Source organism: Scyliorhinus canicula, chromosome 26 (genome assembly GCF_902713615.1).
Source record: "Scyliorhinus canicula chromosome 26, sScyCan1.1, whole genome shotgun sequence".
In the NCBI taxonomy this organism is placed as follows: Eukaryota; Metazoa; Chordata; class Chondrichthyes; order Carcharhiniformes; family Scyliorhinidae; genus Scyliorhinus; species Scyliorhinus canicula.
In genome coordinates this window covers 6,955,954-6,983,634 of record NC_052171.1, presented here as the reverse complement: position 1 = coordinate 6,983,634, position 27,681 = coordinate 6,955,954, and the positions used below count along the sequence as shown (strand labels likewise).

Genomic DNA, 27,681 nt, shown 5'->3' with positions numbered 1-27,681 from the left:
CTACTTCAGGGTATACACACAGCCACACAGATACTACTTCAAGGTATACACACTGCCACACAGATACTACTTCAGGGTATACACTGCCACACAGATACTACTTCAGGGTACACACAGCCACACAGATACTACTTCAGAGTATACACACTGCCACACAGATACTACTTCAGGGTATACACACAGCCACACAGATACTACTTCAGGGTATACACACTGCCACACAGATACTACTTCAGGGTATACACTGCCACACAGATACTACTTCAGGGTATACACACTGCCACACAGATACTCCTTCAGGGTATACACTGCCACACAGATACTACTTCAGGGTATACACTGCCACACAGATACTCCTTCAGGGTATACACTGCCACACAGATACTACTTCAGGGTATACACACTGTCACACAGATACTACTTCAGGGTACACACACTGCCACACAGATACTACTTCAGGGTACACACACTGCCACACAGATACTACTTCAGGGTATACACACTGTCACAGATACTACTTCAGGGTACACACACTGCCACACAGATACTACTTCAGGGTACACACACTGCCACACAGATACTACTTCAGGGTATACACACTGCCACACAGATACTACTTCAGGGTATACACACTGCCACACAGATACTACTTCAGGGTATACACACTGCCACACAGACACTACTTCAGGGTATACACACTGCCACACAGATACTACTTCAGGGTATACACACTGCCACACAGATACTACTTCAGGGTATACACACTGCCACACAGAGGCTGCCTGAAGGTCGGAGCTACCATTTCCTGAACAGTATATACAGAACAGTGCGAGGAGGAGAGGAAGTTCTCCCGATCCTTGATTTCAAACCCTTCGGTGTGCAACAAAGGCAGTGAGCTTTGTTCTGCTTGTCGAAGGAGGCTGAAAATGCTACAAATATCCAGCAGTACCTGCTGAGAGAAAGCACACACACCTCCTGAAACATTACCAGTTTCACTCTGCAGAGCCATTTCCAGACTTGCTACATTCCACACCCAACTTTGTGTCTGCTTAATGAGCAATTAACGCGCAAATGAGGTCGCGATTTTACTTGTGTGAAATGAATGGCCTACTGGAGTAAATGGGCCAGTAAGCTCTGGAGATATGCAACTCTCTTAATCACTGAAGTTAGTGGCTGATTTACACATCCCCACCAGCATTCGCTGTTCACTCGCCGTGTGTCAATTTCTGATTTTCAGCATCTGTGGTATTCCGGTTTTTTAGTCAAGTGGATATTTAACTGATGCTGCAAGTCAAAAAACCTGTTCCACCCAGATTTGATTCAACACCAGGATGCATGGACCCGACAGTGTGCTTCTGCTGCCCCCTGGTGACAAACCTGTGCAGCTACACAGCCAGCCATTGACAAGACATACTCAGATTCAGAGTAAGTTATTCAGACTACCTGCGCTGTGATTCTCAGTGCAATACCAGGTCATGAACAAACACAGTGGGCAACAGATACTAGAATCAAACCGCTACACAAATTTATTCTCCGGTCCAGCTCAGATAGTGCAGGTGATACAGTCCGATTCTAACACATCTCCTCGAACCTTCAACTCACGATGGAGATGTGGCAAATTCTGTACTGTGATGACTTACACGGTCCAGATTCAGACTAATAGAATTTTTGAACATTCACATAAAAACTGTGTACCTTTTCCCTCTTTTGCTCATTGCGTTGTATTTTTCAAATGAACAACTGATTCAGAGGGCATAACGCCGGATGTAGCACTAAAGAGAAATCCAGGAAACCGTTTGTTAAAGAGGGGCCGGATAAGAAGACGGATTTGTTGTTTGAACAGGCAGTTACCTTTAATACTGGAGTCTCATCTTCCTCATCTTCATCCTCCTCTTCCTCAGACACAACAGTGTTTGAAAAGATCAGAGGCGTCCAGCGTAAACTGTCAGGATCGACTTCAATTAGCCGTGGATTGGCTTGAAGCTTTGCCATATGTTCCTGAATCAGTTTCTCTCGACGAATAACCAGAAACCTTAATAAGAATAATCTTTATTAGTGTCACAAGTAGGCAATGAAGTTACTGTGAAAATCCCCTCGTCGCCACATTCCAGCACCTGTTCGGGTACGCAGAGGGAGAATTCAGAATGGCCAATCCACCTAACAGCACGTCTTTGGGGATTCTGTGGGAGGAAACCGGAGCACCCGGAGGAAACCCACGCACACACGGGGGAGAACGTGCAGACTCCGCACAGACAGTGGCCCAAGCCGGGAATCGAACCTGGGACCCTGCTAACCACTGTGCTACCGTGCCGCCCATGTTTGCCACAATTATCAAACACATTCGTCATGAAAAGGATCAGGTGAAACAGAGGCACAATGAAATGTCAAAGCAGCGCGAAGAACCACAGCAGTACGAGTGTGGAACTGTGACTGTGCTCTCAAGTATTGCTACTTAAACAAACTTAAATTCCTTTATGATTAAAAAACATTAACTAAAAGCCATTGTTTCTTTGTATTCACTTGTTTCAGATTAGTTAAGGTACCTTTCTGAGTGAGGGCAGAAAATGAGTGTACGAATTGCAGAGGCAGTTCTTTGCTTTCTGTTGGAGCTGAGGGAAAGGAATGTATCGAGGTGTTCTTTACTCTTTGTGAAAAACAGCGCAGTGAAGAAAACAAATTGAACGGCCACATACCGGTCTTTGCGGAACTGTAACATCTTGAGATGCTGCAGTATTGCGGTGATATCCTGGGGACAGATCCCTGTCAGCTTGCTCAGTTTCTTGATGCTCAGTTGCTTGTCATGACATTGGTGAAGGCACTCCAAGATCACACACTTCCAGTAGGCCATGTACGAGATACGGCCGAGGTCAGACAGCGGCTTCTCTGGGGATCCAGGCTGGCCTTCCCGCTTTGATAGGAGGTAACCTACCCGGAGGAAATGTTTTGCACGTCAGTTGTCAAGCCACGCGGCATTATCTCGAGCAAGAGCAGAGGAAACACACCAAAGTCAGGATTCATAGATCATAGAATTTACAGTGCAGAAGGAGGCCATTCGGCCCATCAAGTCTGCACCGGCTCTTGGAAAGAGCACCCTACCCAAGGTCAACACCCCCCACCCTATCCCCAGAACCCAGTCACCCCACCCAACACAAAGGGCAATTTTGGACACTTAAGGGGCAATTTATCATGGCCAATCCACCCTAGCCTGCCCATCTTTGGACTGTGGGAGGAAACCGGAGCACCCGGAGGAAACCCACGCAGACACGGGGGAGGATGTGCAGACTCCGCACAGACAGTGACCCAAGCCGGAATCGAACCTGGGACCCTGGAGCTGTGAAGCCATTGTGCTGTCCACAATGCTACCATGCTGCAAAGTGTATCTTGTGGTTCAACAGCATTTTATCTATATTTCTGCACCAAGCAATAAACAAGGGGTAAGTACTCTCCCACCTTAACAGGTACTGATCATCGGGGTAAACTAATTGGTTATCTCAAAAGGCAAAGTATCCTTTCCTGATTCTGACTTCAGTTAAACAATGCTCGTGACTGTGGCCAATGCAGTACCGAGGAGATGTGGGGGGAAATGCGGGTGAGGAAAGAAAGCAACAAAAAGAACCTGAACACATCGAGGTGGCAGAGGCGAGTTTACCCATGCTGCAGCTTTTGTTCACAGCCAATGAGGGTACGGCATTGCCAGGAGTTTGGTGAAACTCCAGCTGCCTCTGCAAAGTGCTGTGGATGGATCTCGACAGGGAAGATCATTAAAATAACAGGTCTGAGCAGTACTATTTCTGAATGAGCGTATCCTTAGCAATAGCCAAGGAGGAGGTTCACGGAGAGTATTTCCTTTCAATCAAAGACCTTTTCAGAGGGGCGAGCAGAAACAGTGCAGTCGTGGAAAAAAGTGATATCGATGGGGAAGTAAGAGGGGGAAAAGGGGAGACAGAGAGAAGGAACACCAAAGAATAGAGCTGGGGATGAGGTGGAGGAAGTAACAGGTAATTAAAGGGATGGAGGTGGAGTGAGAAAAGCAAAAGGTTCAAATCGGGTGAATTTGAATTATGAAGCTAGTCTGTGATGGCGACCAAAACAACCATCATAAATTGATGCAGAAACCCATCTATGGCCTCGCAAGCCCACTCAAGTTCAAGGGTCGTTAAAGACGGACTGCAAATGCTGCCAGCAATGCCCACATGCCATACAAGGATTTTACGCAGTGGGGTGGTCCAGTCAGCTTCAGGTGTGGATCTAAGTCTCCAGGTTGATTCACCACTTCCAGCAGTATGTAGGAGTGAAACCATTTAAACAAGTATTTCCCTGATCTTTCCCAACTTTGTGGTCTTTGTGGAAATGGTCTGCTCACAATTGGTGACAAAGACGCTGGGCGGGCATCTCCCTTGCCGACGGCCAAATCGCATGAGGCGATCGGACGGAGAATCGTCGCTGCGACCAAATTGGGGGCGGCGCTGCTTTGGCGATGTTCTGCCCCCACCAAAGCTGTATACTCGGAGAGTATGGCGCACGCAGTACCGATGGCCTCAGGACGTTGCCTGAGGGCCCCCGCCACCCACCCACCCAATGCTCCGCACCCAACTGGACAAGTTCCCAACGGCGTGGGTCTCTTCTGGTCTCATCCGTCTGGAACTCGGAGTGTCGGCTGGGGGCTCAGTCCAGCGACGCCACGGTTGGGGGACTTTGCCAGGGGCTGTTTGGGGTGGTCCGGGTGCCCGAGCTGGCCAAGGGGGATGGGCGGCCCGCCATGCTGCACACCGTGTGCACGCACGGCCATGGACCTGACAATTCTCCGCGCTGTATCAGCAGCTGGAGCCGGGTGCTCTCGGCTGCCTTGATGTTAGCCCCCCCAGCTCGACGGAGGATCAGTGGCCGCTTTATGCCATTTTCTCGGTCGGAAAACGCCACCGTTCTCATGCCAGCGTGGGGACGTAGCCTCAAAAATCGGAGAATCCAGCCCACTGGCTTTGAAGTTCTGGGATAGCCTTGGAATTCTGGAGTTCGTCTCCCAATCTCTCGGGCTGGAGATCCGTAGAACCCCAAATCAAACACTGTGTCTAAAATTTAAAATATTTCTCTGCTTGTCCAAAACCCCTGCCAAACGGACTTGCGGGGGGGGGGGGGGGGGGGGGGGGGGGGGGATAAAGCAGGAGTGGATGAACTAAAGTTTCATCTTCCATTTTCTCAATGGCACTTTTCCAATCAAATCCGACGCAGCTTTAACATAGTTCTGCTTTGTTCTCGATTGGTTTTGTAAACCAGCGAGCACTGGATTCTGCTGTGTTGGCACTGACTACTATGGCTATTGCCAGTCTACATGGTCCACTTGTTCTTCTTCTGTACTGGATGTGAGCAGAGGAATCATCCCCAGAGTACCAAAGTGTTTCTTCCTCAACTTGTGCAATTTTAATGGACTCCATTTGCGCTTCCTCTGCAGCTGCATTGCAGTAGGGTGTAATGAGGTTTGTGGTGAAGCGTTAACTGCCGGGGAAAGCAATGTTTTATGTTTGCTAGAAACTTTCAGAGTGATCCACTGGTAACTTTCAGACTCACAGCTTGGAATGTTCCCTTCTGCAGACCAAGGATCTGACTCCATGCATTTTGACAGCGAATAATCTGACAAAACTGTTTCATTATTTTTGCAATTTGAACATGGCATCAATTCAGCTGTGAGCTTTCATGACTTCTGGGATGGCTGTGGTACGATGGGCAATCTGAGACAGAAGACTGGGGATTTAACGGCAATTAGCGATGGACAGCAAATGCTAGCCTGGCCAGACACGGCTACACAAGAACGGACAAGTCGCACTGCAGAAACCTGAGCCCAGAATCCCGGCTGACACTTCAGTGTTAAAGAGCAAAGAAAATTACAGCACAGGAACAGGCCCTTCGGCCCTCCCAGCCTGCGCCGATCCAGATCCTTTATCTAAACCTGTCTCCTATTTTCCAAGGTCTACTTCCCTCTGTTCCCTACCCGTTCATATATCTGTCTAGATGCCTCTTAAATGATGCTATCGTGCCTGCCTCTACCACCTCCGCTGGTAAAGCATTCCAGGCACCCACCACCCTCTGCGTAAAAAACTTTCCACGCACATCTCCCTTAAACTTTCCCCCTCTCACCTTGAAATCGTGACCCCCTTGTAACTGACACCCCCACTCTTGGGAAAAGCTTGTTGCTATCCACCCTGTCCATACCTCTCATAATTTTGTAGACCTCAATCAGGTCCCCCCTCAACCTCCGTCTTTCCAACGAAAACAATCCTAATCTACTCAACCTTTCTTCATAGCTAGCACCCTCCATACCAGGCAACATCCTGGTGAACCTCCTCTGCACCCTCTCCAAAGCATCCACATCCTTCTGGTAATGTGGCGACCAGAACTGCACGCAGTATTCCAAATGTGGTCTAACCAAAGTCCGATACAACTGCAACATGAGCTGCCAACTCTTGTACTCAATACCCCGTCCAATGAAGGCAAGCATGCTGTATGCCTTCTTGACCACTCTATCGACCTGCGTTGCCACCTTCAGGGTACAATGGACCTGAACTCCCAGATCTCTCTGTACATTAATTTTCCCCAGGACTCTTCCATTGACCATATAGTCTGCTCTTGAGTTAGATCTTCCAAAATGCATCACCTCGCATTTGCCTGGATTGAACTCCATCTGCCATTTCTCTGCCCAACTCTCCAATCTATCTATATTTTGTTGTATTCTCTGACAGTCCTCCTCGCTATCTGTTAAATAAAATATGGCTCTCTCGGAAATTTCCTCAAGGTCCATTTCAAACAAGAGCAGGACAGTTCGTCCTGGCGTGGATATTTATTACTGAATCAACGCAAAGGAGACCGACGGTCTGGTCACGATCGCCCAGCTGTATGTGGGGGCTTTCAGCGCATGAAATTGAAATGATTTTATTCTTCAAGAAATAATTCCACCTGAAGCAATTTTTTACATCAGGATCATCGTTTTGAAAGCATTCTTTCATGTCATGTCTTGTGTTTGTGCAATTGACATGCTTTCAGCAGCCTGTACGGCCCAAAACAGCCAGTGCATTTAATTTTATAGAACTGGCATCCACAGCAATGTAATCAGCTTCATTCGACTTGAACAGGTTACCGGACTGTAACGGGAAACTATTTCACCATGTGGGGATAAACATTATGACGGGGTATACTGCTTTCCCCCCTGCAAGCAAAGTTCGTTCCAAAAATCCAACCTCCTGTCGCAATAACGCACCTCGAACAAGCTGAAAAGCGGCCGAACCTCCGATTTCCAGTGGAACTAAGTTGCGCCCGCGAGAGCTGACGGTCAATCTGATCGGCTGGCAGCTCTTACAGTCCCACAACTCAGCGGTGGGGTGCTTCTGGGACTGCAAGCAGGCCCGTGAAGATAAAGGATGGATGCTGGTCCCAGCTCATTGTCCAGCTTCTTGGGCAGGTTGGGGGATGGGGGAAATCAGGGCACCCCAGGGAGGAGGATGAGGGGACTGCGTTTTGGCGGTGAAGGACGAACATGCATTGGGGGGGGGGGGGGGGGGGGGGGGCAGGCGCACATGCATGTACTGGAAGCTACATATATCAAAACACAGGGCTCTGTTCTTTCCTGATAGAAAGACCATGGACACACCTTGTGCCCGTTTCAGTTCAACAAAATAAGTGACAGCCATTCGTTGGTCTGTTCCTCGGGGTAATGCCTTGACCAGAAAGAGTCAAGTCGCTCGTTCAAATCTTGGCAGTCACCGTTAAGTTGCCAATGGCTGTACAAATCAGAATCCACTTGCAGGGGATCAGCACACTCTTCTCAGACAGAGTAAAGTTGTTGTTTCCTCTGACGTTGGTATTCTTGTGATTGTCCTGATGAGTGCAAGATGAAAAGCTTCAACCAAATGTCTTTTTTCTGCAATACTCAAGTATTCCAGATGAGGTCTCACCAAGACCCTGTACAACTGCTGTCAAACTTCCCTGTTACTGTATTCTCAATGATGTTATTGCAATGATGCCAGTGCTGGATGTTATTACAATTAGAGTCATAGAATCTCGACAGTGCAGGAGGCAATTCGGCCCATTGAGTCTGCACTGACCATTGGAAAGAGCACCCAGTAACCCCACCTAACCTATTGGACATAAAGGGGCAATTCAGCGGGGCCAATCCACCCAACCTGCAAATCTGCAGACACTGGGAGGAAGCCGGAGCACCCGGAGGAAACCCACGCAGACACGGGGAGAACGTGCAGACTCCATGCAGTCACCCAAGGCCGGAATCAAACCCGGGTCCCTGGCGCTGTGGGGCAGCAATGCGGAGTCCCTTTGAGGGGATGAGCATCAGATTTTATACCAACAGTTCAGCGATATGTTGTGCGTGGAGGGAGGCAGGATTTGTTGCTGTGTGGACATGAGTACTTAAAAAAAAAACACTTGGAAGAGTTTTCATAAATCTGCTGCAAGATTATCCACTTACTGAAGTCGATGAGGAACCTTCCATATCCCTTCCTCTGGTACTGGGGAAGAATCATGATGCAGGATACATTGTATTTCTGCTGGCAATGCTTCTCCTGAATAGGAATGGAGGAATAAAAAGAGAAATGGTAAACCAGGAGAACATATCTCCAGAATTCCCCAGGTTTAACCCTGAGACATCCAGGTTTTCTGGGTCATAGGTGCAGGTTTGCCAGGAAAACCTTGGCTTCCTCCATAGCTCCTCCAGAAACTCCACGACCCAATTTGTGTGTTTTTTAACGATTTAAAGTTCCTGCCAGGAAAGCTATTTACAGCCTAAAATTTGTGGCAGGTTTCCAGCTCTCGATAGTTTCCTTTGTGGCTTTGCATAAATCGGAGACGTGCTTCATATTCAAAATAAAATTGCACGCGTGCACTTTGACCCAGAAGGCAATTAAGTGACCTGGCATGTCCCAAGGCTCACGTGCAGCAGCAGCAGCCAGTGGCAGCGCTTGTACGTATCCACAATCCCTCACTGTTACTCTATCTGCCCACCCACACTGGCAGCCTACGTTGTTACACTTTGTCGTGAGGGAACGCATTACACTTTGGTCACCTTCTGTGCGCTGGGAACGGAAACGTCGCTCCTTGAACTTAGCAAACTGTCTCAAAACTGTTCACAATGGGGGAGGAGGGCGGGGGGATTATCGAGGGGAAGACTGAATGTGAAAGGGATGGCTGAAGCCAGAGAGAATTCAGAGAGTCCAGGGTGTTGACCAAGAAGCCGGCTTTACGAACGGACTTGAAGGTGGGGGTAAAAGTTAACAGGTCAGAGGAGAAGCTGCAGTATGTGCGGCAAAATTGTAAAGACTCTGCTGCCAACGGTGAAGGGGAAAGAGGGAGGGGAGGGGGCAGCTACACCAGATCAGGGCTGGAAAAAAGGAGGCACAACTCCGGTCCGTCGGGCCGTGCGAAGATGCAAAGGTATTAAACTGATGTGAAGGGCCAGGGTCAAGCCAATCAATAGTGGAATGGGTAGAAGAGCTGGAATCACGTTCGAAGCTCAGACACATTGGAGAAACCAAATCTGGATGTGAGAAAGGAAAAGGCAAGGCACTGCTACAAAGGTAGGAGTGCGCTGCCAAGGCAGACACGTGCACGAGGGTGGACCACCCGGAATAGGGACAGAATGATCAGAATGGCTCAGGTTTGGCAAGGTGGAGCTGCAAGAAATCCTGATAAATTAAAAACTCTAGTCAGACAAGCAACCTCTTCATCGAATGAAGGGTGGCAGTTCAAAACCGGTTATCACCGACATCCAACCACATCGTCACAAGAGGCAACGTACAGATGAGAATTAGGAGAGATCGGAGGGAGACTCAAAGATGGGAAAAGGCTGGAGGGGACTTGGGAGGAGCTGTGGCGGGAGATGTGCTGGTTAAGCACAGCCAGGTAGGGGCAGAACCATAAAGGAGCAGTGTGACTGGGACATGGAAGAATAATGGTGCTGTTAACCATGTTCAATCAGACAGGTAGCAGTCGTCAAAGTCAATGTCACTGGTGACTTTGCTCAGAACGGTTTCAGTCTGACAGCAGGCCAGGAGCGTGGATGAAGCGTTTCCAAGCGTTGAGAGCGATGGCGTGGAGATGGGTTAAGAATGTTCTCCATGAGGGGAAAGGAAGTCTGGAGATGGGGCAGTAGCTGGAGAAAATGGTGGAGGTGGGAATGTGGAAAAGTAGCAAGTCACAGGGGAAAACGAATGCTTTTTGTGTTGCTCTTGTCAGAGCGATGTGAGGCCACAACAAGGTGGGAGCAATGGTGGGAAGCAATGGAGCCGCAACCGTGGAGCAGGACTGCAGAATTGTGGAAACAACTACATTTCATGCGATGGCAATTAAGATGCGAGGGTGGGAGTTATGGGGCTGTGAGCCAAGGCGGAACACAAGAACAAATTAAGCTTCAGTGAGGAACTTAATATAGGGCAGAAAACTCCGTTCATATCCCAAATATTCTGAACGCGCAAACATGGAAAAGTAACCAGAATCTCAAAAACTTGTTTTAAAACTGGGAAAAGTGCTACAATTATCCGTTGCTTTGAATTCCCATTCGTCTCAGACATGAAGAACAATTCGGACTCACCTTGGAGAAGTAGCCCACGAGATGGCAGCCTTTGCTGTCATTTTGTGTCAATACATAGAAGAGGAAGGGCTCCACATCATAGTACAGTGTCTTGTGGTCAAGGAAGAGTTTGGCCAGTAGACACAGATTCTGGCAATATATGGTACTGATGTTCCCATCCACCTGCACAGAACAGACAGTTCATCAAAATGGAAGGGAGATGATAAAACATTGAACACATTTCCAGGTCAGGTTCATAGCTCATTAAGGGCAAAAAGAAAGTAAAGAAAAGCACTAAGTGGTGAAAGCAAGATGCTTTTGGAAATAACCAAGCTTGGTGAAGGAGTCAAAACGGAAGGAAGAAGTACGGGAAGGAGGGAGAGAAACAGATTGAAAAATAACTTCCTGAATATTTCCTACGGGACCCGATCTGCTAAGTTTTTGGTTGATTTCATCGCAAAACGCAAATGAGTCAAGAGGAAAAACACATTTTATTCATAGAAAAATACTTCAAAAATGTTCAGCAATGACCAGTTTAACAGAGGGAACCGTATGAAGACTTCCAATTTGCATCACAATTCAAGTTGAATGCAGACACAAGGCAGGTTGATGTCAAGAGAGGCAACATTGCACAGAGAGTTGCATTTAATTTATTGTTTTAAATTAGGTGTAATTATTCATAGACAAGCTCTGAAGATACTTTACCTTGTTGTGAGAGAACCCTTGGGGATGAATGACCATACTATGATAGTATTCTTTATCAAGGTAGATAGGGAGGTAGTTGATTCTGAGACCAGGATCCTGAATCTCAATAAAGGTAACGATGATGGTATGAGGCAGGGTTGGCTATGATAGACTGGGAAACATTACTGAAAGGAAGGACAGTGGACAGGCAATGGCACGCATTCAAGGAACGAAGAGATGAACTCCGAACATTTTTTTGTCCTATTTGGCGCAAGAGTAGAAAGGGAACTGTGGTCAAACCATGGCATACAAGGGAAATTAGAGATAGTATCAGTATAGCCATGATGTGGAGATGCCAGCGTTGGACTGGGGTAGGAACAGTGAGAAGTCTTACAACATCAGGTTAAAGTCCAACAGGTTTGTTTGGAATCACTAGCTTTTGGAGCACTGCTCCTTCCTCAGGTGAGTCGGATGAAGAAGCCATCATCAAGGATTTCATAGCATAACATTTGGAAAGCAGTGGTATAATCAGACCAGTCAGCATGGACTTACGAAAGGGAAATCATGCTCGACAAATCTACCAGAATTCTTTGAAGATGTAACTAGTAGAGTTGACCAGGGAGAACCGGTGGATGTGGTTTATTTGGATTTTCAGATGGCTTTGATAAAGTCTCACATAGCAGATTACTGTGTAAAGTGCATGGGATGGCGGGTAGTGTCTGAAGATAGATAGAAAGCTGGTCAGCAGATTGGAAGTGAAATATTGGAACAAATGGGTCTTTTTCCGATTGGCAGGCAGTGACTAGTGGGATACTGCAGGGATCTGTGCTCACTCCCCAACTGTTCCTATTATATACAAATCATTTGGACGAGGGAACTAAATGTATGATCTCCAAATTTGCAGTCGATACAAAGTTGGTTGGAGGGTGAGCTGTGAGGAGGATGCAGAGATGCTTCAGCGGGATTTGGACAGGCTGAGTGAGTGGGCACATGCCTGGCAGGTGCTGCATAATGTGGATAAATGTGAGGTTATCCACTTCAGCAGCAAAAATAGGGAGGCACGGGCGGCATGGTGGCACAGTGGTTAGCACTGCTGCCTCGTGGTACTGAGGACCCGGGATCGATCCTGGGTCACTGTCCGTGTGGAGTTTGCACATTCTCCCTGTGTCTGCGTGGGTTTCACCCCCACAACCCAAAGATACCCAGGCGATGTGGATTGGCCATGATAAATTGCCCCTTAATTGAAAAAAATAATTAGTTTTCTAAATTTATAAAATTAATAAATAGGGAGGCAGATTATTATTTGAATGGGTGTAAACTGAGAGAGGCGGATACTCAGTGAGACCTTGGTGTCCTCGTGCATCAGTCGCTGAAAGTGAGCGCGCAGGTACAGCAGGCAGTAAAGGCAAATGGCATGTTGGCCGTCACAGCGAGAGGATTTGAGTAGAGGAATAGAGATGTTTTACTGCAGTTGTATCAGGCATTGGTGAAGCCACACCTGGAGTATTGTGAGCAGTTTTGGGGTCCTTATCTGAGGAAGGATGTTCTTGCGATGGAGGGAGGGCAGCGAAGGTTTACCAGGCTGATTCCTGGGATGGCGGGACTGTCATATGAGGAGAGACTAAGTCGGTGAGGATTATATTAATTGGGGATTAGAAGAGTGAGAGGGGATCTCATAGAAACTTATACAATTCTGACAGGATTGGACAGGGTAGAATCAGAAAGAATGTTCCCCAGGCAGGGGGTGTCCAGAACTAGGGATCATAGTTTGAGGATAAGGGGTAAACCTTTTAGGACTGAGGTGAGGAGAAATTTCTTCACCCATGGAGTGGTGAATCAGTAGAATTCGCTACCACAGAAAGTAGTTGAGGCCAAACCGTTGTGTGATTTCAAGATTGCATTAGATATCGCTATTGGGGATAAAGGGATCAAAGGATATGGGGGGGGGGGGGGGAAACGGGATCAGGATATTGAACTTGATCAGCCATGACCCTAATGAATAGTGGAACAGGCTCAAAGGGCCAAATGGCCTCCTCCTGCTTCTATTTTCTATGTATGTCTCTTCTTCCTTCTGATTTATTGGCTTTTTTAGAATTGTTTAGTGATTTGAAACGTTTGGTCGATATGCGTATCGATATCATTTTCACCACACTGGACACTATGTAAAAAGGAGCGAGTGACTTGATATAAAATGATTCCAATCCCTTTGGTCAGCCACCCTTCAGCCTGGGTCAGAATGGATGCAGTAGGCTTTGCTCATGCAAGGAAGGTATATTTTATGTTCTGACTATCTGCATTGAATAACAATTTAACGGTTCCATAGCAGACCAATTTCAGTCCAAACTTACCTCAAACACAGAGATGTGGTCTTTCCGGTAAATCTCATTGGCAGGTGGGTGGAACCAATTACATTTCCTCATGTGCTGCTGCAAGATGCTTTTGCTCTTCATATACTTGAGGCAAAATTCGCACAAGTACAACTTAGGCAGCCTGAAAGGGATAAATACATTGATAAGGGCACTATCAGCTTTTGCAACGGCAGCGATTTGACATCGCACCATCTTTCCCCACACGCACATCAAGGGCTGTTTGTGTGCGCAGAGGTTTTATTGGCTTTCCAACAACCACTCAAGGCACACGCCTTGTCTACCCATCTCTTAGAGTCACAGGTGTCGCTTTATTTTACAGACGCGAGGCACCGCCAACGCAAATTACTGGAATACAACCCTGTCTGTAAAACTGCAAGTGTGGGTGCGCGGGCGATTCTTGTACGATTGAGGAAGCTGCTGGTACATCTGCCGCCAAACATCAGCAAAAGTGACAGCGCAAAGTGGGGGTATTTTGGTGGTGGTGCGGGGGGGGTAAGATGGAAAAGTGAAACATCAACTGAATAATGATCCTTTAATAAAAAAAGCTTGCTCCGTAAAAAAAAAATGGGAAATTTCCCCACAATATGAAATCCTGCAATGAAATAACACTTTGACCGCCAAATGTGATCGGAATCGGAGACGGCAGGGCTAAAAAAAAAAGTCCAAATATGGAAGGATAACTGTCGTTGAAAAAAAGTTATCCAAACTGTGAAGTGGTATTGTAGGAAGTAGGGAGGGTTAAAGCACCCAGAGGGCTTCCTGTGATGCCATGTACCCTTTGTTAAGTTGTCATTTATGTTCTTCACCCTGAGTCGAAGGTTATTAGAACTTGTAAGGTTAGGAGGGTTAAGTAAACAGGGAAATGTGCAAGCAATGCGTTCTTTTAACCCTTGCACCGATTACTTTAAAACCGCCTCCAGCTACTTTGTCACTATATTCCCCTGGTTTCCCTTCAAAGGGACGTTTTGTGAGTATTATTCACTTTAGATAAAACATTGATCATTTATCAGGTTTGCGAACAGGTTTTATTGAAGATCCAACCGTGTTCAATCCTGAATGAATGCGTTTTAACCTAGTGGTCAAAATGTATCTCATTCTTCTTCAGATATGAACTGTTTCACTGCCCAGAGGTTTATCGCACCAACATCACTTTGATGGGGTGAAAAAAGACAACGTGGCTGGCAAATGAAGTGTGACTATTCTTGCGTGTATTATTGTGAGCAGGCTGCCATTCAGAATATGCTGCACTGGGTAGAGAGAAAGGGTGTGAGAAAACCAAGTCAATACAAAATATTTCAGTTCAACAGAAACCAAAGGCGCACAAATGTCAATTTCAAATTGCTCCACCAATGGTGCAAAGCTAACTACTTTAAACTGATGAAAAGCAAAATTAGCTCGATGAAAATGAAAAATGAAAATGAAATGAAAATCGCTTATTGTCACGAGTAGGCTTCAATGAAGTTACTGTGAAAAGCCCCTAGTCGCCACATTCCGGCGCCTGTCCGGGGAGGCTGGTATGGGAATCGAACCGTGCTGCTGGCCTGCTTGAAAAGCCAGCAATTTAGCCCTGTGAGCTAAACCAGCCCCTCATGCTAGTAGAAGCAAGAGTTTCCTTTTGTTTGGTGCTGGTGAATAGGGAGAGGGGTGATCAACTATTTGGCACCACCGGTTTCTTCAGCAACATCACAATGGCAACTCAAACTCGAAGCGAATAAAACACTTGCCGCAATTGCCCTCCAACCACCTGCTCCATGCTAACCTTACTGCAGTGTCTGAAATGTCAGATAACACAATATATGCAGATGTGGTCAGGAGATATCTATTTTCGTTACACAGTGTGGCTAAGAACCCTGAGTAAGTGCGCACAGACATCAATCATATGTACAAAGAAAGCCTGCCCAATCAAAAGAGTGAGCTCATGTTCAGTAAACAAGATTGGTAACAAGAGTCTCGCCCAATGAAATACACTCTCGATAAGGCAGAGAATCCAACACTGCATCTATTCTGCCTCAGCTGCAACTTTATTTGCGGCCATGTGTAATGCCTCGGCTCCACAACTACTATTTCTGTGGCCCGTCTGATAGGCTCACCTCCAATTTGCGTAGTTTGTGCGCTTAGATTTGTTGAAACTGCCAATCAGTTCTGATCCAATAAATTCCTGCAACTAAACATTTTTAGCAAATCCAAAAGCAAAAATTCGATTCAGTAAAGATTCCCGGAATCAACTTCGGGATAAACCATTGAATGAAAATATTAAACTGGATCTGGAATCATCAACTCACATCAAAGTGCAGGAGAACAGTCATGTACAAGTCATGAGTCCAGTAGTGAGTGAGTAAATTCAGGTGAAGGGAAGCACTGCATGTGTGCTGTGGACAGGTGAAAGCTGACATGCCAGAAAAGTTTGTTTCCATTTAAGCTCATAATTAGTTCACGCCAACCAACAGTGCGATGTTCATGGGCCTAGTCAGTGTGAAGAGGCTCACTGACAATAATCAGCAAGTGTGGCCTCTTTTCTCCCACCGACTCCCCTCTCAGCTACCACCAGAGTAAGCTCGAGAATTGCAATCACTGCAAATCATTGGTCCCCAGGAATGGTATCTCAGTAAGGTGTTAATGCTTTCAGGAGGAATAAAGAAAGACGTTTCCACAATATTAAAGAGTATGAGCCCATGTATGATCTTTTTTCTATCGCAGTTATCTGGTCCAATTTAATTAAGTATACCAATTGACGACACTCTATGATATCAAGGATGCCGACTGTACTTGCTAGCCTGCTATCAGCTGAGAGCATGGTCATTTGTACATGTTAAAAGCTTGATTTGCTCTAATAAGGCTGGGAACTGCAATTCATTAGTTAAATCACTAGCCACTAATGGTCACAATCAGCGTTGCAGCATACTTCAATACTAAAAAAAAGGACATCTCAACTTAATTTAACCACTCGGTTGTATCTCTTTGATTTAATGAGTTCTTTGTGCATTATTTCAGCATAAAAAGCACTGGGGCTTTGATGATGACTCTCATTAAAACATATTGCAATGCAAACTGAAAATGTGTGATGGGGAATTGGTGTATAATGAGCTACATGTTCAGTGCACAGAGTAATGAAAAGCATCAGTACTGTACATTTAAGTGGTAAGATCATGAATTCTTGATGGTGTGGTTTAATTTGGTATATTGCATTGCAACATAGTGTGAGTAAATGGGAACTGGTTCAATCCAAATGACTCCATTCACACTGAGTAATGGGGAAGGAAGTTCAAATGCGGTGTTTGGAATCGACCATATTGTTTCAATGCTCCGGAGAAATACATAGCTTAAGAATGCCTTCAAAATTATCCCAGCAAACGCTGGATTTATTTTTGGTCATTCCTTGTCCGGCATCCATCAGGTTTAACAAGTGGCCAAACCACGGCTCAGAGATCCATAGAAAATTGCCCTTTTTGTTCACTGTATATTCATGCACAGCATATCCCATTTGGCGCAGATTGGTGGACCCTGGGACCCAAGTGCAAAAAAGGGCGTGCAGGTTGAACCAGCTAACAAAAAGCTTGTATATAAATAATCCTGCCTGTTAGGCTAAAAGTTGACAGAGGAGGTTGCCAGCTCTCACTAAAATCTTTCTCCCTCCTGGTTATAATTATAAACCAAACTGGGTTGTCAGAAGTAAACAGTACACCGATTTGCTTTGTTCACATTTAGCATTACTGAATCTGCCACAGAGGGTTAATTTGGTTCCGAGTTTTCACTGTCAGACAGGGACTGTTATTTCTGATTCACTGCTGGGTGGGGAAGGTGGTGACTTACCCGCACCACCTCCCCTGTGAAGGAGGATGGTCGGACAGTGTCATGTGGCAGCTGGTTGTCAGAGGGGTTATTGAGCTACTTCATGTTCGGAGTGAAATTCAGTTCACGTCACCATTGTAATAGAAGGCAGTGTAATTCTTCTGGTTTTAAATGGCCCATGATAAACTGGAAACAACCACTTTGTGAAAGAAAACCTTGAAACAATTCTTCAGGAGTCAAAATGGTTTAATGGAGCATTCTGGTTAACAAGAGTTCTCTCCTGAGCACTGTTCTAACTATGCAGAACACTAATGGGAAACGGATCAATGTTACACTGTCCCTTGAATATTGTGTAACGTGATGGCAATAATGTGTCACACTGGTGGGGATTGTCCTCCTAACCAACAGTGTTTCACACGTGAAATGAGATGGATGCTCCTCAGACCATAAATCAATGCTGGCAATGTGCTGTTTGAGTGATAATAGTATTGACACCTTGAGTACGGAGTTTAAAATCATTCTGGAACACTGTATACATTCCTGCATGTTAATAGTCAGCATTCGCCTCGTTTATTACTGGTTCAGAATACGGATAATGTTCCAAATTAATTCTCCATTATGACTGTTGATTAAATTTCCTCTAACTGGTGAACGAAATTGTTTTATTCTGCAAACCGGAGGGTGGAACATCCTCCCTGTTGCGTTAACACAGTTTCAGGATTCGTTTTAACTGTGTTTGTAGCATTGCATGCACATCACAGCGAGCAATAAGTGGCAGGGACAGAGGAGTGAAAGCTTTTCATTTCCCCAGTATTTAGACTGCAAGAAGTTTATGTTACTGATGTATCCCCCCAGCACCAATCTATCTCGCCTGGATGAAATTCTTCCAACTTTTTCCTTCTTCCTCCGAGAGTCAGCAATGATTCAGTTGGTAGCGCTCCCACTGGTTAAAGACTCAGACCAGGGCTTGAGCACAAAACTCAAGAGTTTTGACACTCTAGAGGAAGTGCGGCACCGTCTGATGAGACATTAAAGCAGCTTGCTCTGATGGAGGCAACAGATCCCATGGCACTATTTTGAAGAGGAGCAGGCGAGTGACCTCCGGTGCCCTTGCTAGTATTTAATGAATCTCACAACAGATGATCTGGTTCTTATAACATTTCTGTTTGTGTGGGTTTGCTGTGTGCAAACAGGCTGCGACATGTCCTACATTACTGCACTTTGTTACGCACTGCATTGGACATCTCAAAGCACTATACGCCCAATCGTGGTGAAAAACACTATATAAATGCTAGCATTTCTTTTTTACTTTCTCTGCATGAAATTAGTTTTATTAATAGTTTCTAAAAAAAAGGAATAAAGAGGAGAAAGCCAAACTCCATCTAAACATACAGTACCTGGTGTATTCCTGGGGATATGGAGAAGAATACCAGGTCTGGATCTCATACTTCCCAAATTCAATCACAGAAGGTGAGCGAACTTGTGGGTCCGGTGGGCCAGTGACTCCAACTTTCTGTTGAAGAGAAACGCACATGTTGTTAATCGCAAAGTTTGTCAATTTTCTTGGTCTTCTGCATATTCTTTAACAAGCAAATGATTTTCTCAACTTCAGTTAAGGCAACCTGAACATGACTATTTATCTAATGCACTGTGCACATGTTCCCCGTGATACAGGCTTCCTGGGAGTTTGCTGTGTCTCGACTCCATGTAGACGCATGCATATAGAACCATCGGAAACCAGAGAAATGGTAAAACACAGGAGGGGGCCATTCGGCCCATCTTGTCCAAAGACACCCGGGTGCCCTCTCGATCCCACCTTCCTGCACCTGGTCTATAGCCCGGTAACTTACAGCAGGTAAGATGCCGATCCAGGTACTTTTTACAACAGTTTGGAGTCTCTGCCTCCACTACAACTGGGCCAGTCAATTCCAGACTCCCACTAACGTCTGCGTAAAAAACCTTTTCCTCATGCCCCCTCTCATCCTTCTGCCACTTCGCTTGAATCTACGACCCGTTTTTTGAACTCTCTGCTAAGGAAAACAGGTACCTCCTGTCTATCACTGCTCCTCACAATTTTGGACACCTTAATCACATCACCCCTCAGCCTTCTCTGTTGCAAGTAAAACAGCCTCCCCAATCTCTCCTCGTAACTAAATTCTCCAACCCTGGCAACATTCTAGTAAATCACTCCCAGAGCAATTCCATCTTTGTGGTGACCAGAACTGCACAATACTACAGTTATGGCCTCACCAGTATCTTATACAGTCCCATCATTATATCCCTACTTTTGTATTCGCTACCTGTCCAATGAAGGCGAGCATTCCATATGCCTTCTTTACAACCTTTCGGGACCTGTGCATGCCAAGATCTCTCACTTCATCTGGGGACAAAGCCATGATCGTGACGAATAGCGGAGCAGGCTTGAAGGGCCAAAAGGCCTCCTCCTGCTCCGATCTTCCATGTAACGAGTTTTCAGTATATTCCTGTTTATTGTGTATTCCCTTTTACTGTTTAACCTCCCTAAATGCATTCCCTCACACTCAGGAGAGTTAAATCCATCAGTCATTTTCCTCCGCACTCCACCTATATCATTTTGGAGCTTCCAGCTATCCTCTACATACACTATCCAGTACACGGCCAATTTCTGTGCCGTCTGCAAATTTCCCAATCATGCCCCCCCCCCCCCCCACTATCAAATCCAAATCACTAATATATAAAACACGGGCTTTTGCTTGTTTGACCAGTCTGCCATGTGGAACCTTGTCAGATGCCTTACTAAAATCCATGCAGACAACATCCACTGCACTACCCTCATTAATCCTCCCTGTCAATTCCTCAAAGAAGTCAATCAAATTTGTAACGTGTGAACTTCTCTGAGCAAGGCCATGCTGACTATCCCGGACCCACGCATGTCTTTCCGACAGTTTATCCGATCTCTCAGGATTGATTCGAACAATTTGCCCAGCGAAGCAAGACAAACTGGCCTATAATGGTTTGGCATTTCCTTCATACCCTTGTTAAACAGCGGAAGCACATTTGCATTCCTTCAGTTCTCTTGCGCCTTCCCTGTGTCCAGTGAAGATTGGAAAATAATCCTCAGAGCATCTGCTATTTACTCCCTGACCTCCTTCAACATCATAAAAACATTTTGTGGGCGGCACAGTAGCACAGTTGTTTGCAATGTTGCTTCACAGCTCCAGGGTTCAAGGTTCGATTCCCGGCTTGGGTCACTGTCTGTGCGGTGTTTACACGTTCTCCCTGTGTGTGTGGGTTTTTTATCCCAGTGCTCCGGTTTCCTCCCACAGTCCAAAGATCTGTTTGTTTGGTGAATTGGCCACTCTGAATTCTCCCTCCAGGCGCCGGAGTGTGGTGACTGAGGGATTTTCACAGTAACTTCATTGCAGTGTTAATGTAAGCCTACTTGCTACACTAATGAAGATTATGGGATGGATTGTCCGCTATCGGAATTCTCCGTTCCGCCAGCAGTCCGGGGGTTTCCTGACGGCGTGGGGCTACCCACAATGGGAAACTCCATTGGCCGGCTAGCGAGACGGAGAAATCAAGTGCGGTGGGATTAGAACTCCCACCCATTAGGAAACAATCCATCCGGCCCTGGTGACTTACCCACTTTCAAGGATTCCAACTCCTCTAACTCTACGTTTCTTGTTAGGAATTTATTATCCAATATTCCACAACCAATCTCACTGCACTGTCACTCTTTATCCTTCCAAAATGAGAGATGGCATTCATCTTGGTTCTGTCTCATTTCCACACTCACCTGTTATTCCTCATCTGGAGGATTTCAATATCATTTTCTGCAATTTCTGCAAATGAGCTCTTAAATGTGTGCAATTATTTGGAGAAACAAACCCCTGACCTTCTCCCCCATCATTTTAAATAATCACTTCCTTATTTTGGTAATGTACAACAGTGTTCGGTCTCAGGGTCCATTCAAAGTTTTATCTTGTTTTCTCTCTTGGCAATTAACACAGAAGAAGCACAGAAAAAAACATGCAACTTCTAAAACGCCGTGACCAGCTGAAGAGTGGTCATTTCTCGTCTGTAAATGGTAGTGGACAACCTCAGATTGATAAGATCGAAGGGAAAAGACCGGAAAACAATTCTTGATTCAGGAGTTGCATCAACAATTTAGTTGGAGAACTCACAGGTGCTGATGCATTTAGCCTCTGTGACCAGCACTGCCCATTTCCGATGACTGTGCTGTGCCAAGCTCGCTTATCACAGGTGCAGTGGGAGTTGGACACTGACAATTTTCCCTCACATGCTGGTTAGGAAGTGTGGAAGGCGGAGATGGACACCATGAGATGAGAACGATTTGGGGGTCACGACCGTGCCCTGTACAACTGACCAGCCTGTTCATGCACATTGTCCAAACTTCATAGGGGCTGTTTAAATCGCTGGCTTTGAAAGCAGCCCAAGCAGGCCAGCAGCACGATTCCCATAACAGCCTCCCCGAACAGGCGCTGGAATGTGGCAACTAGGGGCTTTTCATAGAATCATAGAATTTACAGTGCAGAAGGAGGCCATTCGGCCCATCGAGTATGCACCGGCCCTGGGAAAGAGCACCCTACTTAAGTCCACACCTCCACCCTATCCCCATAACCCCACCTCACCTTTGTGGACAACTTAGGGCAATTTAGCGTAGTAAATCCACCCAACCTGCACACCTCTGGACCGTGGGATGAAACCGGAGCACCCAGAGGAAACCCACGCAGACACGGGGAGAACGCACACACTCCGCACAGACAGCGACCCAAGCCGGGAATCGAACCTGGGACCCCGGAGCCGCGAAGCAACAATGCTAACCACTTTTCGCAGTAACTTCATTGAAGTCTACTCATGACAAAAAGCAATTTTCATTTCATATACTCCATCTACAATGTACCAATACTCCATATACAATGCACCAATACTCCATCTACAATGTACCAATACTCCATATACAATGCACCAATACTCCATATACAATGCACCAATACTCCATCTACAATGTACCAATACTCCATATACAATGTACCAATACTCCATCTACAACGTACCAATACTCCATATACAATGCACCAATACTCCATCTACAATGTACCAATACTCCATATACAATGTACCAATACCCCATATACAATGCACCAATACTCCATCTACAATGCACCAATACTCCATATACAATGTACCAATACTCCATATACAATGTACCAATACCCCATCTACAATGTACCAATACTCCATCTACAATGCACCAATACTCCATATACAATGTACCAATACTCCCTATACAGTGCACCAATACTCCATATACAATGCGTCAATACCCCATATACAATGCACCAATACTCCATCTACAATGCACCAATACTCCATATACAATGTACCAATACTCCATATACAATGTACCAATACTCCATATACAATGTACCAATACTCCATCTACAATGTACCAATACTCCATCTACAATGCACCAATACTCCATCTACAACGTACCAATACTCCATCGACAATGTACCAATACTCCATATACAATGTACCAATACTCCATATACAATGCGTCAATACTCCATATACAGTGCACCAATACTCCATCTACAATGTACCAATACTCCATCTACAATGCACCAATACTCCATCTACAATGTACCAATACTCCATCTACAATGCACCAATACTCCATCTACAACGTACCAATACTCCATCGACAATGTACCAATACTCCATATACAATGTACCAATACTCCATATACAATGCGTCAATACTCCATATACAATGTACCAATACTCCATATACAATGTACCAATACTCCATCTACAATGCGTCAATACTCCATCTACAATGTACCAATACTCCATATACACTGCACCAATACTCCATATACAATGTACCAATACTCCATCTACAATGTACCAATACTCCATCTACAATGTACCAATACTCCATTTACAATGTACCAATACTCCATATACACTGCACCAATACTCCATATACAATGTACCAATACTCCATCTACAATGCACCAATACTCCATATACAATGTACCAATACTCCATCTACAATGTACCAATACTCCATATACAATGTACCAATACTCCATCTACAATGTACCAATACTCCATCTACAATGCACCAATACTCCATATACAATGTACCAATACTCCATATACAATGTACCAATACTCCATCTACAATGCACCAATACTCCATATACAATGTACCAATACTCCATATACAATGCACCAATACTCCATATACAATGTACCAATACTCCATATACAATGTACCAATACTCCATCTACAATGTACCAATACTCCATCTACAATGCACCAATACTCCATATACAATGTACCAATACTCCATATACAATGTACCAATACTCCATCTACAATGCACCAATACTCCATCTACAATGTACCAATACTCCATATGCAATGTACCAATACTCCATATACAATGTACCAATACTCCATATACAATGTACCAATACTCCATACACAATGTACCAATACTCCATCTACAATGTACCAATACTCCATCTACAATGTACCAATACTCCATATGCAATGTACCAATACTCCATACACAATGTACCAATACTCCATCGACAATGTACCAATACTCCATATACAATGTACCAATACTCCATATACAAGGTACCAATACTCCATCTACAATGTACCAATACTCCATATACAATGTACCAATACTCCATATACAATGCACCAATACTCCATATACAATGAACCAATACTCCATCTACAATGTACCAATACTCCATCTACAATGTACCAATACTCCATATACAATGCACCAATACTCCATATACAATGTACCAATACTCCATATACAATGTACCAATACTCCATCTACAATGTACCAATACTCCATCTACAATGTACCAATACTCCATCTACAATGTACCAATACTCCATCTACAATGTACCAATACTCCATATACAATGTACCAATACTCCATATACAATGTACCAATACTCCATCTACAATGTACCAATACTCCATCTACAATGTACCAATACTCCATCTACAATCGACCAATTCTCCATATACAATGTACCAATACTCCATATACAATGTACCAATACTCCATCTACAATGTACCAATACTCCATATACAATGTACCAATACTCCATATACAATGCACCAATACTCCATATACAATGCACCAATACTCCCTATACAATGTACCAATACTCCATATACAATGTAAGTCACCAAGTTTAGTGAAGGAAAATATTGGTTACAATTATTTATTAATCAAGAACATGTCAGTAACTTTCTAGTCTCTTGAAGATTTAAACCTCATTCTTCTCATTGTATCATGTATAAAACATGCGAAGAATAATGGAATATGTAGAACCAATGGAGATATATCGTGTACTCAGCTGAAGAGATTGATAACTGTTTTGTACAGGAGTGAGACCCCGATCAGAGCAGTGTCATGTAAGAGTACCTTTAAGAAATGGTGTTTATTAGTGATGTCAGAGTGTGGGTGGAGCTCGGCTGTCTGTCTGCTTTTATTTTCACTTTGGGCTGTCTGCTACATGGTGTGTTTTAGTGTCGTTTTCAGAGTTGGAGAGCTGCAGGCAAAGCAAGGAGTTGTATAAGGATCTCTCTCTGCAATCTAAAGACTGTCTCTAGATCCTTTGGTGATTTAAAAATTATACCTGTTTCTGTCAAACCTCAAGTCTTTCTGTAAAGAAGGGTTTTTTTTGTCTTCTGGATGTTGCAAGAAAAGATTAAGAATTACTTAGAGAGTATTGTATTCTTTGGGGATTTATTGGTGTTGATAGTTGTTAAGATGTTTACTGTGGGTTTAGAAAGTGCTAACTGGTTTCATAAATAAACATTGTTTTAATTTAAAAGTACTGTCGATCTCTGTTGCATCACCTGTAGGGTGGCCCGTGTGCTCCCCATAACCACAATCTATTCAAAGTTGTGGGTCAGGTAAACTCCATGATACACTTTGGGGTTCTCTAAACCCTGGCCCATTACAGCAGTAACATGGAAATGTGAGGGTTGGGGGAGAATCAGTGATGGGTGCGCATTTTCTCACACTTGAAGGGCCTCAAAGCAGATGTGGTGCTGTTACCCACCCGAGGGTGAAGGACCAGATGAGGCGGAGGAAGGGCTGGGTGAGCCAGGTGTTTCATTTGGGCTCCAACAGCAGGGGGTGGGGGTGTGTGGGGCATACTAGTGGGCAAATGAGTGAGGTTCCAGCTGGAGAAGGTGGTGGCGGATCAGGAGCACAGGCCGAGTTTATGCAGCAGATGGGAGGGGTGGATCCGTCGAGGGTTTTACATCCACAAGACAGGGAGTACTTGTTTCTTTCGCTGGTGCATAAGGTGTATTCGAGGATCCACTTTTGTGTGGTAGGGAACGTGCTGCTAGCTGGTTTGAGGAAGCCAGAGTATTCGTGATCTCGGACCATGCTCCACACTGGGTAGATGTGGTTCTGGAGAAGGGCCCAGCCCAGAGGCAGGTGTGAGGTTCGATGTGAGGTTAATTGCAGACCCAAATCTTTGTACTAAAATGGGGAAGGGGATTGAAGGGTATGCGGGGGATTAACCGGAATGGGGAGGTTTCCCTGTCGGTGGTCTGGGAGGCATTGAAGGCGGTAGTGAGGAGCGAGGTCATTTCACTTAAGGATAGGGAAGCGTGGCAGCGGTTAATAGAGGAGATTTTTGGAGGGAAATGGGAGATATGCCGAGGATCCGGAGCTGGGGCTTTTGGTGGAAAGGAGTGGCAGGCCGAGTTTGATCTTCCATCCACAGAGAGGTGAGTGGGGGTTGAGTTGAGAGTTGGGAGAGAAGGCCAATCGATTGCTGACGGGCCAGTTCCATCGGCAGGCGGCAGCGAGGGAGATTGTGCGGATTAGAGATGAAACGGGCAGGCTGGTCGTGGCAGGCGAATAAGACATTTGAATACCTGTATGAATCAGTCATCAGAATGCACGTCAGATATGAAGGAGCTCCTGGAGCGACTGGAGTGTTGGGCGAGGGGGGGCAGGAGGAGAGGGCGGGACTGAATGAGCCAATGAGGTGATGGACGAAGTGCAGGCAGCGATAGGGAAAAGGCAGTCAGGTAAGGTGACGGGTGGGTTCCCAGTGGAATTTTATAAACAATTTAAGGATAAGCGGGTACCGATGATGGTAGAAATGTTTGAGGATGCGATGCGTATTGCCGGAGGTGATGGGGCAGGTATCCATCTCACTATTAATTAAAAAGGATAAGGATCTGGTAGAGTGTGGGTCACACAGGCCCATTTCTCTACTGAACTTGGATGCTAAAGTTACTGGCGAAGGCGTTGATGTGGAGGTTGGACGAGTGCATCGCGAAGGTGGTTGAAAGGATCAGACGGCGTTTATCAAGGGCAGGCAGTTGTAACTGAAAGTGAGGCGGCTGCTGAATGCGCTGCTTTCTCTGACAGGGGGAAAGGAGCTGGAGGTGGTGGTGGTGGTGATGTGGAGAAGGCGTTTGACAGGCTGGTGTGGGACTGTTTGCTGTGTTGCAGAAATTTCGGATTAGGTCTACGTTTGTGGCAGGGAGGATCCGACAGCATGTTTCCGAACAAACACAAGTCGAACTATCTGCTTGTGCAGAGGACCAATGCTGACAAAAACTGAAATGGAAACAAAGTGCTGGAAATCGGAAATCAGAAGAGAAAGTGCTGGGAAAACACAGCTGAAGAAGAGTCAGACAGACTCGAAACGTTAACTCTTTCTCGCTTCACAGACGCTGCCAGGCTCGCTGAGTGTTTCCAGCAACACTTGTGCTGGAAACCTGCAAAGCGGAATGACTTTCCTGTGTTGTAACTTGTTTGTATTTCCACTAAATACCACCCATCAGATTGGAAAAGGCCACAATTTGAAGTATTGGTTGCGATCTTTGGCAGAAATACTACGTGTAATTATGAAACCCCGTGTCTCAGTTAATGGTTCAGTGTCAAATTCTTTGCCGCATTTCAAGAGTGCAGGCAAGCAAATTATAAGAGCTGTCAAAGAACACAGAGCGATAAGAATGAAAAACAACCACGGAACAGATTGTTCAGCTCACAGCTATAAGGAGCACAATAGATCCTCCATGGGGATATCAACATGCATCCCTAAGCTGTACTTCCCTGTACACGGGCGCTCTTGTAGCTGTGATGTAGTTAATGAGGCACTTTTCAGGTAACTTGGGAGAAAAACCTTGTGCAAACAATTACATCATTGCCGCATACACTGTGGAAAGCCAAAGGAATA

At 45.3% G+C, this 27,681-nt stretch overlaps 1 protein-coding gene across 2 annotated transcripts in view; it reads right to left on the bottom strand.

Moving 5' to 3' along the window:
- The window catches only part of LOC119957451 (histone acetyltransferase KAT6B-like), a 179,328-nt gene that overhangs the window by 20,264 nt on the left and 131,383 nt on the right, over positions 1–27,681 (bottom strand). For both annotated transcript variants that reach the window (XM_038785526.1, XM_038785527.1), the window contains exons 9-14: positions 18,807–18,922; positions 13,600–13,741; positions 10,589–10,750; positions 8,471–8,564; positions 2,694–2,925; positions 1,852–2,032 (exon numbers count right to left, since the gene is read on the bottom strand). In XM_038785526.1, the coding sequence (XP_038641454.1) occupies positions 1,852–2,032; positions 2,694–2,925; positions 8,471–8,564; positions 10,589–10,750; positions 13,600–13,741; positions 18,807–18,922 (927 nt within the window). The remainder of the gene's footprint in view (positions 1–1,851; positions 2,033–2,693; positions 2,926–8,470; positions 8,565–10,588; positions 10,751–13,599; positions 13,742–18,806; positions 18,923–27,681) is intronic.